Below are 16,215 nucleotides of genomic sequence, written 5' to 3' on the forward strand. Positions count from 1 at the left end.
AGGTGCTGCCTTTGCTTTCAAGAACAAGAAGGGAGATAATCAATTGCTGCAAAGCGCAGCTGCAGTGTGATTAGGATATTTTCATAAAGTCTCATAGAGTTTCTTCTACAACCCATTAAGCCCTAATTGTCACACTAATGTTATTTTATATTGTAAGAGTAGCTCCAGAATCCCGGTCTTATTGTACCCAGAGGACTCCGAGCAGCTTTTTAGCTTCACCAGGTTCTTTGCTGTAACCTTTTCAATCCATAATTATTATTCCGCCCGTGTAGACTCTCTCATTATTACTTAACAGTGTCACTCCTCTCACCACGACAAAGTGCAGTTGTGTAAATTAGAGCCACAATTAACCCAGCTCAGTGCTGAAGCAAGCACCTTCCTCCTGACAAGTTTTGAATTAAAGTTGATACATTTAGTCCTGCAAGAAGGAGCCTCTGACCTTCATGTCGAAGGGCACAGCTGAGGTGGTTTATTTTCCCCACATGAAAAAAGCTTTGATCTGGGATCATCTTCTCTAATCTGGATGCTGATAGCAAATAGGTGTGGCCCACTTTATAGGGTCTTTCCAATTCAAAGCGTTACAAATCGCAGATGCAACAAAACTGTGGGATGTAATCCATTGGAGCAGTCAAATACAACATTCCTTGTTTCCCTAGAGTGGACACAGGCAGGGGGATGTTACTCCAGTCAGTATAACTTCCTGTTCCACTGGTCTGGAGAGTCCTCCCCCTGCATGTGACCAGGGAGATGGGTGTGACCCTGGCTGACTCCATAATCTTTTATGAAGTCATCTCTTTCTTGATGCCATGCTGCTCTGCTGCAGCCATTTTGTTCTCTTGATGCTATTTTCTTAATGTATTTTGCTGTCTGCTGGCTCTCAGCCAGCGGCATGTGGGCTCAGTCCCCATAAAGGATTAACTCACACTATGTTCTGTAACTCCAAGCTAAAGTCTGCCTTCAGGGATCATATTGTGAACTGAACGTGGGTAAACTTCTTGTTACTTTTAAGGAAAGACTCTTGTGTCTTTATTCTTTTGAGAGGGATCAAAGGGGACACCAGTAATAATCCAGTCTGATCAAGCCAGACTGGATTGCTTAACTAATGAGATTCAAACGAATCTGCAAACTAGCTTTCTGCTGTATTGAAGGGATCTGCTCTGCTACATGACTCATTAGCGTGAGTGAAGGAAGGATAATATTTACCTTGAAGAAAGTACAATATTTAATCAATATATCCTCTCCTACTATCCTTATCATTCCCACAAAAACCTGCAGAGTTCTTCTTTTTAGGATTCAAAACATCCTATTCCATGCCCCTGCCCTTTTCCCATGACCCACCCAATGGTCAGTGTTTTATATCTAGTCTAATTACTCCCCCTTAGGAATTTATTTTTTACTGTAAAGATATTTTGTGGTTCTATAGACCTTAGTGACTGTTAATTTATTTCAAGGATCATCAGGAAAAAAAAATCTCAAATGGGTTTGCTCAGAAAATGCGACAACAAAATTAAGGAATACCATATAAAACAACAAAACAGATGAAACATCGCTGTTCGCAAAATAGAATTCTGTTCGATCAATAAATTTCCACTCAGTGAAAAACGCACACAAAATCCACAACCATTAATACACTCATATTTCAGTCAACCTACACATGCAGAAATCCCCCCCCCCCATTTCATCACTCCCATTAAACAAAAATTAATCTAGGACTCCACCAGCCCCAGTAAAAACCTCAAAACATTTCCCCAAAACACTCAAGGTTATCCACTACAGCTAAGAGTTGTTAGGAGGCCTTCAAAGAACTACATTTCCCAGCATCCTTAACAAACCACAGTTCCCTGGATTCTTTGGGGAAAGCTATGACTGTTTAAAGTGGTATAAGAGGGCTTTAAATATGTCATGTAGGTGTGGCCAGAGACAGTGTTCTTGCCAATTGCAAGCATTATAAACTGGTTCTCTGTTTCTAGTGTTCTGGGTAATTAGTGCAATGATGACCGAGAAGCATTTGACACAAATAAATTTTGCTTGTAAAAAATACCTATTTAACACAAAGATGGGAAATCTCAGGCCTGGGAGCCAAATGTGGCTCTCAATCCAACCGTTGGGACTCACCTCAGGCCACAGCCCTACCCTTGAACGGTGATAATATCTTTTGGGTAGAGGATGGGCAATGTGTTTGTGCGTGTGGAGGTTATGTGCAGGAAGCTCAGTCTTTTGCTTGGTAGGAATATAGCCTTTAGTGCAGAAGTAAGAGATCCATCCATCTGTTACTCCATTCATTCTGGTTTTCTCTCTGGTCTCATCCACCAATGGCTTGTGTCTCACAAAAACTTGAATGTGGCCCTCAGGCTACAGGGTTCCCCACCTCTGATGAAACAGATCTTTCCTTAATATTTACTAAACTATTTGTACTCTGGTTGTGGTTTGCTATACTGTGTAACTCCCCAATCCTAAAATGTACCTTCCTTTGCAAACCCATAGGCTACAGGCCTTCCTCTGCTCCTTCTTCCAACCTGGCTCCTCTATGTCCTGCAACATTGATATGTTTCCTAGTCCTAGACTCAGTCAGTGAGTTTTTCCTCTCAAGTCCCCATTATTTGGCAGCTCAATCTGCCAGGCCACAAAACTGCTTCTGGGCTTTGTGGCAAGGTTGGCCACCTTCAGCTGATTTGCCTGGCTGCCAGTTGGCCAGTGGGAAATTGCCTATCCGCAAGTGCATACTACAAGCCACCGGTATTGCAAGGAGGCTCTGTGGGAATATAGCTTCAAGCGATTGAACTTTGGCACTTGGCACCTGGAAACCCAAGTTGTTTATTCAGGGAATTTGGCCTGAAGTTTTATACCAGATGTAAGCCATATCAGTGCCAGGTGTAATCAACATATTAACTTTGTCACTAAAGATGCAGCGGTAACTTTGAAGTGGAATTGCTAGAGTTAGAGTCTCTCTCTCTGTCTCTCTGTTTCTCTCTCTGTTTAAAAATGAGTTCAGTACATGCTTTCCTTTCTCCTCATGAAAGTAAACATTACAAGACCAATGTGGCTCTTTAGCTTTCTTGTTTTTTAATTCCATCTTCCTTTCATTAAATGGTCCCCAACAGGGCTTTTTGGAGGCACTAATGAAGAGTGAACAAATTGCAAACTTCGCCTGGGCTGAAGCGTAATTCACTCAGGGGGCTGGGGAGGAGTAGCAGTGGTTGGCAAATGCTCATAGACAATAAATCCACTCCTGCAGGTTGGGAGTGGAGTCTCTGCATAAGTGGACTCAGGTTATTTCATTATTTAGTTACCCTGAATAATTCAAATGGTCCTAATTGAAATAATCAGTCACAGAAATCAAACATGGGGTTTCATCCATAGACATGGGAAATACAATCCAGGCCATGAAATCTGTTAGTCCTACAAAGGACTAGTATTGTCTTATATTTGTATAAGATCTCTCATTGTGGAATTAGTTTTGTCCCAGTGTAACTTCTTCTGTGCCTAGGGAGGCTCAGTTCCTTTGGCAGGAAGTTGGAAACCATTGTGTATTAGAATTTTATTTTTATTTTTAATTGTGACATGGCTGCTGATGAGATTTCTTCAGGTATTTCATTATTGTCCAACTTCACTGTCTTTACGTTTATGATAACCACCATGAGTGGTACATGCTCTGGTTATCTCCTGCTTGGACTACTGCAATGCACTCTGTGTGGGGCAACTTTTGAAGGTGACTCAGAAACTACAACCAATCCAGAATGCAGCTGCCAGACTGGTGACTGGAAGCAGCTGTCGGGACCATATAACACCAGTCCTAAAAGACCTACATTTGTTCCCAGTATGTTTCTGAGCACAAAGTGTTGGTGCTGACCTTTAAAGCTCTAAACAGCCTTGGCCCTGTATACCTGAAGGAGTGTCTCTGCCCCCATTGTTCAGCCCAGAACTGAGGTCTAGCTCCAAGGATCTTCTGGAGGTTCCCTCACTGCAAGAAGCAGAGGGCCTTTTCAGTAGTTGTGCCCACCCTGTGGAATGCCCTGCTGTCAGATGTCAAAGAGATAAATAATTATACAACCTTCCATAGACATCTGAAGGCAGCCCTGTATCGGGAAGCTTTTAATGTGTGATGTTCTGTTGTTGTAACAAAATAAAAAAATTCCTTCCAGTAGCACCTTAAAGACCAACTAAGTTAGTTCTTGGTATGTTGTGTTTTTCTATATCCTGCTGGATGCTGCCCAAAGTGGCTGGGGCAACCCAGTCAGATGGGCAGGGTACAAATTCATCATCATCACCATCATCACCATCATTTAGTGCTTAGACTCTAAACCCCATTCAACCATGAAGCTCAGTGAGTGATTCTCAGCTCATCACTATCTCCTAGCCTAACCAACCTCTCAGGGTTTGCTGTTCTTTGTGTACTGAATTGTATCAAACACTCAGATGGATGTGTGTGGGTTACTAAGCAACTTCTCTTACCTTTTTGGAAATCTTACCAGCATCCTTTATCACTGGGATGGTCAACCTGTGTCCCTCCAGATGTGCTGGACTCCAGCTCCAATCAACAGCTCCCGCCAGCATAGCCTGTGGTCAGCATTCATGGGAGTTGTAGTTGAACAACATCTGGCATTCCTACCGCACAGAGTCTGGCAACAGCAGTGCGTCCCAGACCAGTTTCCTTTCTCTAGTTTCTCCTTTCAGACATGCATTTTGTGGTTTGAGTCATAATCCATTACAGTCAGTAATTAACTGCCTGGTATGAAAATATTCCGGTGCTGTTCGTCTTAGAGAAGATAACTCAGCCTCTTCATAAATTATAAATTGATGACTTATAAAATACACTAACCCCAGTGGGAAATAATCATTTCTTTCTGCAAAAGGGATTGTTAGAGGGAGCCATTTTGCACGCAGAGGCATGGAAAACAGTTAGGAAAACAGCAGTGCATGAATAATTTCAGTAAATGTGGTTAATCTAAACAAACAAACAGCAACATTTAGTAAGTGTTCAGAAGAAAGTAACTATTAAAGATTGGCTCCCTGGGAGTCAAAAAAGAGCTGACTGTATAACTGGGTATCAGATACTGTAGTAGTCTCCTGCGAAATGAATAATTGATGTAGGGCTGAAAACCACTACCACTGTATAATCCTATGCAACAATTTATACAATTAAAGGCAATTGCTGTGATTGCAATTTCTCCTTATGATTATGGAATTATAGGCTGATAGGATGCAATTTCATTTTATTACAATTACACCCCCCCCCACACACACTAGAAAACATCATCACAGATTGATATAGATACACTAAGCAGGGAGGCAATTGTCCGAAGAATAGTAAGGGACATTTGGACAGGGAGGTTTGTAGCAGTATCTATACACAGCAGCCTGTGTAGTTGATATGTGGTTAATTTTCCATTGACTGTCCAGATTTGGGGAGTCTGTGGAGTGGGGGACAGCCCATTAGAAGTTTGTTGAATGGAATATATGGGGTTGTCATATATATGAAAGGTCATCATAATAGCAGCCATGGGTTGCAAGTGTGCCCAGCCTGTACATCCTATGGCACCCGTGAAAAGTCTCAGGAAATATCCTCTCAAAAATACACAATATGTGAGATACTGTTCAGTCCTTGTTTACACTGGCTCAGCCTCCCCCTGCATAGAACACTCTTCCCATCTAAGCCATAGGAAGTAGTTGTCCCGTCCCTCCATCTCCCACAACCACCCTTAAGGATAGCTTAGCAATTGTCATTTATATGTCATTGAAGTAGATAGACTTCAAAAGGGGAACACATCTGGCAACTCACATTTTCACTCACTGTGTTTGTTGGTGACACTATGAATTTGGGCTGGTCACCAAGGAGAGTGCTGGGAAGTTCAGGTGCCTAGCTAGCCAATGACATATTGCATTTGGAGTAGAGATGATCTGTGAAATAGATAACTCTCACTGACTTCAAGAAAAGTCATGATCTTTTCATCATCTTTATGTTACAACCATGTAAAGAAACATTGTTCTATGTTGCTTTTCTTTTCCTTTTAACCGCAAGAGGTAACCGATGGATCAAAAGTAGCAGCTCTTGTGATCTTCAAGTAATCTCATGACTGACAGTAGGTAAGGTAAAGGTAAAGAACGCCTGGATGGTTAAGTTCAGTCAAATTTGACTATGGGGTGTGGCACTCATCTCCGCTTTCAGTCCAAGGAAGCCAGCAATTCTCTGCAGACAGCTTTTCTGGGTTATGTGGCAAGCATGACTAAACTGCTTCTGGTGCACAGAACACTGTGACGAGTGGCAGGGCACACAGAAATGACCTTTACCTTACCACCACAGTGGTACCTATTTATCTACTTGCTCTGGTGTGCTTTCAAACTGCTAGGTGGGCAGGAGCTGGGACAAAGCAATGGGAGCTCACCCCATCACACAGATTCAAACTGCCGACCTTACCATCAGCAACCCCAAGAGGCTCAGTGGTTTAGACCACAGGTATGTATGTATGTATGTACAATTATTATTATTATTATTCCACTTGCAAGAAATATTATTGGTTGAGTGTTCAGAACAGGACACCAAAATAAATGAACGAAAGAAAAGAGGCTAATTTTTCCCAATAAGTTTTTTTACTGTACATTTTGTAGCAAAAGAGGGAGAGAAAAAAGAAAATATTTTGTTCACAGGGATGTCATTTTCTAAAACTTCAAATAGGAAACATGACGAATAACAAGATCAAATACACAGCCATGTCACAATAGATCTCTGAGCTTTTCTCTCTTAAAAAAAATACATAGAGATTTGTGTGTGTATGTGTGTTTCTTCAATCCTTTGCCACCTTTCTCAGCACATCCCTTCAAAATAATGTGCAATTTCAGAAATGGTTTCCAAGTGGAATGATTCCTGGGAGCAAATAAATACAGAAAAATATATCTGAATTAAAGGCCGGTTGCTCTCGTTGCCATAAGTACTGCAAATTTCACAGTTGTCATGGTTTAGTGAAGTTGCACATGCATATCCTCAGCAATCCCAGGTCTTGCAGCAATGTGCCTGCAAATGTGTCTGGTAATTAGTTTGCAAGCCACAACAGTTGATCTCAAAAGAGCATGGATCTTGGCATGAGACAAGGGCTTGTAAAAGTGGTGAGGGGCAAGGGAAGCAGCACCAAAACGATTAAACATGGGACACCACCTATTCTGCAAAGCATCTTGTTTTCCGTGGCTTATTGGAAACATCCCCCTAATCAAACATTTCACTGCACAATATGCCTAGAGATCTCAAGTTCTCGTGCTCTTGTTTTGATTGACATTGCTACATGCCATTTGGTGGCACCGAGCACGCAAGAACGGTGTTTGCTTGTTTTCTGGAAAGGGTATGCAAGTCTACATTGTTCGTGCTCAGCTGAATAGAGGGAAACTGCCTAACCTTAGCTGGAAGTGATTTATGAAGAGATAATCAAAAGAGTTTCATTTTCCCCCACCCTTTGATTATGAAAACCGGCTTCCTCTCTACCTCCCTCCTCTCAGACATCAAACTCCCTCAGACAGTTGACCAAATTATCTGCAGCCTCCTTATACACTGACATACAAAGGATCATGAAGGGAATGGACAAAGGGGGAAATCTAAAAAAATATTAACTCCTAGATTTCTTTTCCTCACCCTAGGATATAAAGATCAGAAGAGGAAAACAAGTGTGCAGTTCACTAGGTGACTGGTCTTCCTTAATTTAGTGCAGGAAAGAAAAGCAATAAAAATAAACAGCAGAGACCTTTTTATTATTTCTGGGAGGAAAGAGATAAAAAAAAAAAAATCCTCAGCCAAACCATGGCAAGAAAATTTCCACGTGTTGCTGATTCCATTATGAGATTAAGCCGAGAAGATGGTTTGCACGCATGCTCTTTTTCTCCAGATGCTGTCTTGATGAAGGTCCTTGGACAACCATAGTGGCAGCTGGGCTTATCCTCAGGTCATCTTTATATCCATGGGAGTCTCCTTTTTAGAAAAAAGAAGAGGGAAGGAATTCCTCTCTGAATGAAACATATGCTGCTTAACCTGTTTTTAATCCTCATTTAAGCTTTTTTGACAGTTTACCAGGAATGCAATGCACCCGTGATTTCCTTGAGACATTCACACAAACATAATGAATGTGTTGGATACATTTCATCAGCTTCTCTCACTCTCACTCTCTCTCTCTCTCTCTCTCTCACACACACCTATTAACATTTCATAACCTCTCTTATCCAACTTGATTATCTGACCAATATACGGCTGTGTGCGCGCACATGTGTTGTGTTTCTCCCATCACGTTTATGGCCTTTTTAACAATCATGGACTTCTGTTATGCTTGGAGGGATTCAGAATGGAACGGAGGGCCACTCTTATTTACACTGTGCTTTCCATCACCCACTCCGAGCTCCCATAAGTTCCCCTCGCCCCTGTCAGGTCACTGTCGTCATACTGCAAAAGCATGCCGTTCACTGACAGACTGCGTTTTGTCCAAATGTTTGTGATCTTTTTGGGGTAGTTGCAACACTGAGAGGTGGAAAAGTCTCCCATGTCAAAAGAATGGCTACGCTTAGTTTTACCCTCCAGTGGCAACATGAGGAGGCTACGGAATTTGGACTCATGCTGGCCCAGCAGTGGCTCCTTGTCTGAGTGATGGGCCACTGTTGAAGTTCTGGAGTCTATTGTGTCCTCCTTTTTCTGACACTTCAGTTCCAGGGAGGCAAAGGCTCCCATGAGCCGATCAATGTTGTTGTGCTTTGACCTCGATGGGGGCCTCCACTTACTGGACAATGTGCCCTGCTCACTTTGGAGGCTGTAGCCATCGCAGTCACGACTATTCACAGAGCTAGAAGAAGAGGAGATGCTGCTGTGTGCAGACTCACAGTTAAACTCCATGAGCTCGTTCCTTACCACCACTTTGGGGTTGACTTGGGGCAGGACCCCGTTCTGAACAGGCTGGGATCCATTAGTTTGTGAATAGACATTGCTAACGTTAGCCATCTTCCCCGGGGCATTGTTGCAAACCTTGTACCGGACCATGAGTACGACGATGAACACCAACAGAGTTGCCACGATGATGCCTCCGATGATCAGGATCATTGTCCCCCCCAGGAACTGGCTGTGCATGGACTGGCACTGGGGATAGTCCTCTTTGGTGTAGAACTGGGCGCAGCCCACAATGTTGGTAGCGGTGAGCGTCGTGGCAGTGTCGTCCCACATGGCCAGAACGCAAAGATCATAGCCTGTCCCAGATACCAGGTTGTTCACCACAAAAGCCTTGTTTGTAGCAGGGATCATCCTTTAAGGGAAAGAAAACAGCAACATTAGTTTAAAATGTGATGGGAAAGTAGTGTTAGTAGGGTGGGTGGGGGCCAAAGCACTGGACAGCAGCAGAAGGAAATATCTAAATCTTAGTTTATTTCCTCAAATGCCTAAGTCAAAAGACATTTAGCTATTCATCTCTGAATATGTATCCTCTACCAATTCTGTCGTCACACTCTTTTTCCTCCCTCCCTCCCTCCTTACAGTAGAACACATATTATCCAAAATCCTGAAATACTTGATATTCACAGCCTCTGGTGTCCCTGCACTCCTTCATTCCTTTCCTAACTCTGGCCTTCAAGGTCACTAGTATCCTTGAATGGTGCATGGGGGTCTAGCCATTCCAACATTACTGCTGGGATTAAATCCATGTTAATACACATTATAAACCAGGAAAGTGGTTTTCATTTATTAACCTAGCAATAGAAACTTAACATGGGGCAATTGCTTTGGTTTAAAGACATGACTGGGTCACTGAGTTATAATCCTGTAAGCATCCAAGATCTAACTACCTAGCTCTCCTTTTCTTGTTAATTTGGCTGAAAGGACAAAGGTGTTAAAATGGGACAAGAAAAAGCCAGGAGGTTAGACTACTTCTTTTGTATACAATATATATACTGTGTGCGCGCACACACAAAAACAAAAACCAAACCAAACCCACAACCCCATGCTGATCAAGGAATAAGAAAAGCAGAGTATTGTTTCTAACCGGATATGTATCCAGCTGACATAGGCAGCTTACATAATAAGTGATGAATCAGCAAGTTCTTCTTAGGAAACTGTCATTTCTAGAGCTCTGCCTTTGTGACAGCATAGGCTGTAGCCTGAACTGTGAGTGGGAAGTGAGACAAGTCAATCAGCCAAACCAAACCCCCCTCCTTGTTATGTTTGCTGCTGTCACCATGTGGACATCTTTATTTTTCTCTGACTTCTTCCACTAAACAGCCCTTTAACATTACGGACTTTAACCGTCCTCACCTACTCCTTGTATTGCGTAGAAGAGCAAGGCACTTAAGTGTGGCCACAAACCTATTTTTTACAAAACCAATTGTACTTTTAGTTAAAGTTTAAGAAAGGCAACACAGTAAGCAGTTTTTGAGGGGGGGGGAACTTCTTTAAAAAGTAATTTTATGATTGGAGTAGCTGTTCAATCAAATAGAAGCAAATAAAAAAATAACTAGAGATAAACACATACAGTACGTTTTTTCTAGAAAAATAGGTGCAGGTACTCACCATGAAGTTGTTACAGTAATTGCTACACTTTTTAACAACAACAAAAAAGAGATGCCAGTGCTGGGTATCCTTGAGTAGCCCCTGAAAAAAAGCACTGCTATATCTATGAGATACTGTTTCCCTAACCAATACTTATCAACTTGCACCCATTGATTCAATTTCTGGGTCCCTTTGTGGGGGTTTTTCCTGGCTCCTTTTTTCCAATGCCTGACTCTGCTGCCTATCACTTTACACTGTTCAGGCTCTCTGTTTGGGCCTCTTTACTCTCTTGTAGCTCTTCCACTCCAGCGCTTTGAATCTCAGTGTTCATAACCTTTTAACAAACTACAGTGGTACCTTGGGTTAAGTACTTAATTCGTTAGGAGGTCCGTATTTAACCTGAAACTGTTCTTAACCTGAAGCACCACTTTAGCTAATGGGGCCTCCTGCTGCTGCTGCGCTGTCAGAGCACAATTTCTGTTCGCATCCTGAAGCAAAGTTCTTAACCTGAAGCACTATTTCTGAGTTAGCGGGTCTGTAACCTGAAGCATATGTAACCTGAAGCGAATGTAACCCGAGGTACCACTGTATCCTCCTTTATAGCTTGACTCCCGCTCTCAACCTTTTCTCCAATCAGAAGGAGAGTAGAGTCTTAGTTGAGATTCTATTTCCCATCTAGGAATGTAAGAAACAAACAAACAGTCAGGAATAAATAGTAGCTGCCTACGATCTGACCCCTGTCTGAAATCCTGACCCACTGTCAGCCTGCATAGACTAGGTATCAACCATTTTAGACCCAGGACCTACTTATAAACTAAACATGTATTTGAAGACCGATTTCTTAATCTTCTACCATATATTTGCACAGTGGTACTGCTCCTTTTTATGTTTTTTGAAGAGCAAAAAAGAGGACACATTTTCCAACCTCTACTTTTAACTATGGATTGCTATGACGACTCTCATTTTACATACCCATGAAAAAGAGGACATGTCCTGGAATAAGAGGACATATGGCAAACCTACATCCTGTTGCAATTCACCTTGGATCAGGCCATGACCCACTAGTGGGTTCTGGCCTACCTATTGAATGCCAGTGGTGTAGACCAGGGTTTCCCAAACTTGAGTCTCCAGCTGGACTACAACTCCCATCATGCTTAGCTAGCAGAGCCAGGGATCATGGGAATTGTAGTCCAAAAACAGCTAGTGACCCAAGTTTGGAAAACCCTGGTGTAGTCAATATTGAAGTAGATAGACCAATGCTCTGCTTCAGTATAAGGCAGCTTCCAATTTTTCCTAGTAGGCAATGTGGCCCATATAAATACAAACTTAGAACTGTAGAATAACAGGAGATTCTGTTTAACACAGGCAGCTTAATAAGTACAGTAGATTTCTGAAGTCTACATGGGTCTCCTGTCAATGTAGTGCTGCATATTAAGAATAACTCAGAGTGGAAATAAGAACAAGATAAAGCTCTCTCCTCACCACTGTCCCTATTGTTCCTCATCTACAGCAACAAAATCTGTGGAATGAGGGCATATTCTTTTAAACTAAAGATTGGTTCTTCAGCATGCTATATATAGAAGGAGTTCCTCAAGTACTAGTTGCCAACCATACTTTTCAGTTACAAGATAGTAACAAAACTTTCCAGGGCAGAAATTAATGATAGAACTGTTGGAAGTGTTCTTTCATAGCAAATGAGCCTTATTTCCATCTGGTAATACATTGCATTCTAGGGTCTCTGAAGAGAAAGAAATCTGCATAATGAAGCTAGACAGCAATAAGGAGGAAGCCCACAGTCATGGAGCAAAAGTTAAAAGTGGTGGGAGTACATTTATTTAGGATGGACCTTTATTAAGGCCCTAACGACAACTTACATTTGGCTTCACCAAAATTTTCCTGGGAAAAGTAGTTTGTTAAGGGTGCTTAACATACTACAAAAATATGTAACTGCTCTCTAATATCACTCTCCATACCCAAGGACTCGAAAGTGGCCAATGTAACACCAATTTTGGAAGAGGGACCCAGAAGGGTTCCTGGAAATGATGGGCTGGCAAATGTAATGTCTGTCCTGGGAAAACTGGTGGACTCGACACCAAGACTACCTTCACTGGACTCTTTTTGGCATCTGCTTAAAACAGGCACCCCCAGACTCGGCCCTCCAGATGTTTTGGGACTACAGTTCCCATCATCCCTGACCACTGGTCCTGTTAGCTAGGGATGATGGGAGTTGCAGTCCCAAAACATCTGGAGGGCCGAGTTTGGGGATACCTGGCTTAAAACATTTTTGTTTAGACAAGCATATCCAGGTATGCAGAAGTTACATGTGTTTTCTTTCTTTTTAACTCCTGTTGGGTTTAATCATAAAATAACTTCAATATTTTATTTTATGTTTTAAACTATTTAGATATTTTCTTACAGTCATGCAATATGTGTGTCTGTGTGTGTGTGTGTGTGTGTGTGTGTGTGAGAGAGAGAGAGAGAGAGAGAGAGAGCGCTTGTTAAATAAATAAATAAATAAACTCATTTCTTTTCTTCCCCATGGAAAAATAAAATTAATGAATATTTTCTTTCTCTCTACTGGTGACTGAAGAGTTCATTCACACTTCAGGATTAAGCAAGCAGCAGCTCCATCTCCTTACCTTAGCTGAAGTGTGAAACTAGTTGCTTAGGATTAATCGTACTTTAATCCTTTTTTAAAATTCGCACCACCTTCATCTGAGATATGAATTAGCCACTCCTTATAAGCCGTGCATTTGCTTCTCTGCCATTTGATTACAAAGCAGAAAGCTAGAGGTGGTGTTTCATATAATATTCTGTGTTTATATTCCATGGAGTTGCCACCACAGACGTCTTGAAACTGTCTGAGTTTCTTTATACTCTCTCCCCCGTACCCACATTCTAAACTAGGGTGGGGGAACCTTAAGCTTCTCTCTCTGGCCTTCAAGATGGAAGAAGGCATCCATTTCCTTTCCCTCCTGTATTCCTCAAGTGCAGCACCATATCCATTCAGCTATTCTTCTCCCAACAAAAACTATGCCATTTGTCTTGCGCAGAATTTTGCATAATGAATGAATGATGTCATTATGTTACTCCTCAAAGTTCATTTTGGTGCAGAGGAAATATACTGGAAATGTGGGATGGGACACACACACACACTGTTTATTGCATAGAAACAAAATAACAAATATCTACCGCATTTGCAGTGTTGCTTTCCAGTCTGAACATGAGACAAAAAAATGCTAACGTAGGTCATTTCTGTCCCTGGTTCCATTTTCATCAGAATTATCTGACATCCCTGCTGCCCAGGCCACTTACATCTCTCTCCAAGCCACATCCCTTACTAGTCCTGCTCTGCACTGGCTTTTCCCAAACTGGGATGTGTCCTTGAATTGCCATCATGCTCTTGCTTGCCTGGATACAGAATGGGCAGATGTGTTTGTGTATAATCTTGCATGGCTGAAATGCAATCAACCATACACAGGTAAGAACCCAATCTATTGTATCGCTCACCTTTGCCTCTGGCTCTCTCACCAATGGTATGCAGCCCCCAAAAGCTCTCCATCAAGGAATGTGGTCTTTGGACTGAAGGTTCCCCACCACCGTCCTAAATCAAACCCTAACCAAACTACTTTTCTCCATTGCAGAGGGTTGGACTAAATGATCCTTGGAGCCCCTTCCAATTACATGATTCTACTTTTCTTTAACCCCTTCATGGATCACTGCCTTGTCGTGGCGAAGGAGTTTGAATAACTCCAGGAAGCTCTGAGCTATGCCGTGCAGGGCCACCCAAGACGGACAGGTCATAGCCAAGAGTTTAGACTAAATGTGATCCACCTGGAGAAGGAACTGGCAAACCACTCCAGTATTTTGCCAAGAAAACTCCATGGACATGAAAAAGGAGAAGCTTTGAGAAGAAAGTGAGCGTTTCCAAGGCATGCTCTGGTTCATGGGGTCACGGAGAGTCACACACGACTAAGATGACTAAACAACAACAACAACTTTTCTTTAAAAGCCACCACTGATTTCACCCCATTCCCCTTGCCTTTACTTTCTGCAGCACTCCCTGTGAATACTTAATGTCAAAGTGAATTCATTTTTACTCCAACAATAAAGTAAATGCTATGATTAGCTGCCTAGTTTTTGTGCACCAAGTGGGCCCAGCTGATACCAATCTTTAACCACAAGCCAATCGTACAACCTTATCTTAGAAAGCTGTTGCAAGCCTCCAGCATACTCATGCAATTACAGCTGCTTGCATGAGTGGTCTAGTCAGGTGAGTAATACATCGTTGGAGGAGGCCAGTCATGGAATTGATAGCTTCTTCCATGCTTAGAAACAACAACAACAACAACAACAACAACAACAACAACAACAACAACAACAACAACAACTTATACTCCACCCATCTGGTCTGACCTCCCCAGCCACTCTGGGCAGGGGAGTTTTCTAATAAAGGAGCAAAAGTCATCACCTTCCCCAATAAGGAGATTACTAGCACAAACTATTAAGTGCATGTGCATGCTGGCTACATAAATATTAGCAGTGCCTCTCTTAGCTGCTCAGGATAAATGCAAAAGAAGAGCACAGTGCCATGATCTCTGCCTTAAAGCACCACAAGAATTGCTAGGTCTAACTTGCAACCAAATACTGTTCTTCAGTGACACCACATTTGTTCTTAGTGATTGGTGAATTTCCCCAAAGAATTTAAATATGTGGAAGCATAAACAAGTAAGCTTGTTAATGAGCTGTTCCCTTTCCACTGCTCTTTCTCAATGAGGCATTATTTTATGCAGCAAAGGCACAATCCAGTTATTGCTTTTTGCGGCTATTTCATTTGTGTGCTAGGTGTTGCCCAGAAGTGATGTGATCACCCGCCTCAGAGGATTTATATGGCAGAGATGGCAACAGTAAGCTGAACTCAGGGATGAAGGAATAATAATGAAAGGGAAGGGGAAGAGATCAGCGCCAGTAGATGGAATTGAGAAGAGGATCCTGCTGTGGTCTGTGGCTTCAAGAAAGAAGTAGCTTTAGAGAAGTATTTTTTTTAGAGAAGACAAAAATGTGTAACATGACCAAAAGTGATAGAAACCTGCCTGCATTATATATAATATTATGAAATGAGCTCTTTACTTAACACAAAGTCCAAAACCACAAGAATATTTGTGTCAGGGGAATGGAATGCACAGCTACTACCAACTGGGCAAATGGTCTATTGACTTGGGATGCTTATCCAAATAGGCCTCTGATCCAAATAAGCAGATCACTGCAGAACTGAGGTATAGCATCCATAGCTAGATGCAAATCTAAGGGTTGCTCTTACTTGCTGTGTTGCTGTGCAATGCCAGGTCAATGATTCATAAGACCACTGCCATCCATGACTTGATCATGGATGGAGGACTTGACCTGGCATGTGTAACAGAGACTTGGTTGGATGAAGCAGATGGGCCTGTCCTTGCCGCTGCTTGTCCACCAGGTTTCTCATACGCACAGCAACCCAGGTCATGTGGGCGGGGAGGGGGGGTTGCAGTGATTTTTAGGAAGTCATTAGTTTGCACCAGGCGTCCTATTGGGAAGACCCAGTTTTCTGAGTGCATGTTCTGGAAGTTGGGCAATAGGGGCAGTACAGGATTCCTTTTGGTGTACCGACCTCCCCGCTGCACCAAGGATTCCCTGCCCGAGCTGCTTCAGGTCGTGGCGGATGTTCTCCTGGAGACACC

At 42.3% G+C, this 16,215-nt stretch overlaps 1 protein-coding gene across 5 annotated transcripts in view; it reads right to left on the reverse strand.

The window, feature by feature from the left end:
- Positions 1–6,617: 6,617 nt before the first annotated feature.
- LRFN2 (leucine rich repeat and fibronectin type III domain containing 2) overlaps positions 6,618–16,215 on the reverse strand; it is a 267,352-nt gene continuing 257,754 nt past the window's right edge. For all 5 annotated transcript variants that reach the window (XM_081854161.1, XM_081854164.1, XM_081854165.1 and 2 more), the window contains one exon: positions 6,618–9,263. In XM_081854161.1, the coding sequence (XP_081710287.1) occupies positions 8,342–9,263 (922 nt within the window). In that variant the 3' untranslated portion in view covers positions 6,618–8,341. The remainder of the gene's footprint in view (positions 9,264–16,215) is intronic.

The sequence above is a fragment of the Podarcis erhardii genome (assembly GCF_964252035.2).
Source record: "Podarcis erhardii genome assembly, chromosome: 3".
Classification (NCBI taxonomy): domain Eukaryota; kingdom Metazoa; phylum Chordata; class Lepidosauria; order Squamata; family Lacertidae; genus Podarcis; species Podarcis erhardii.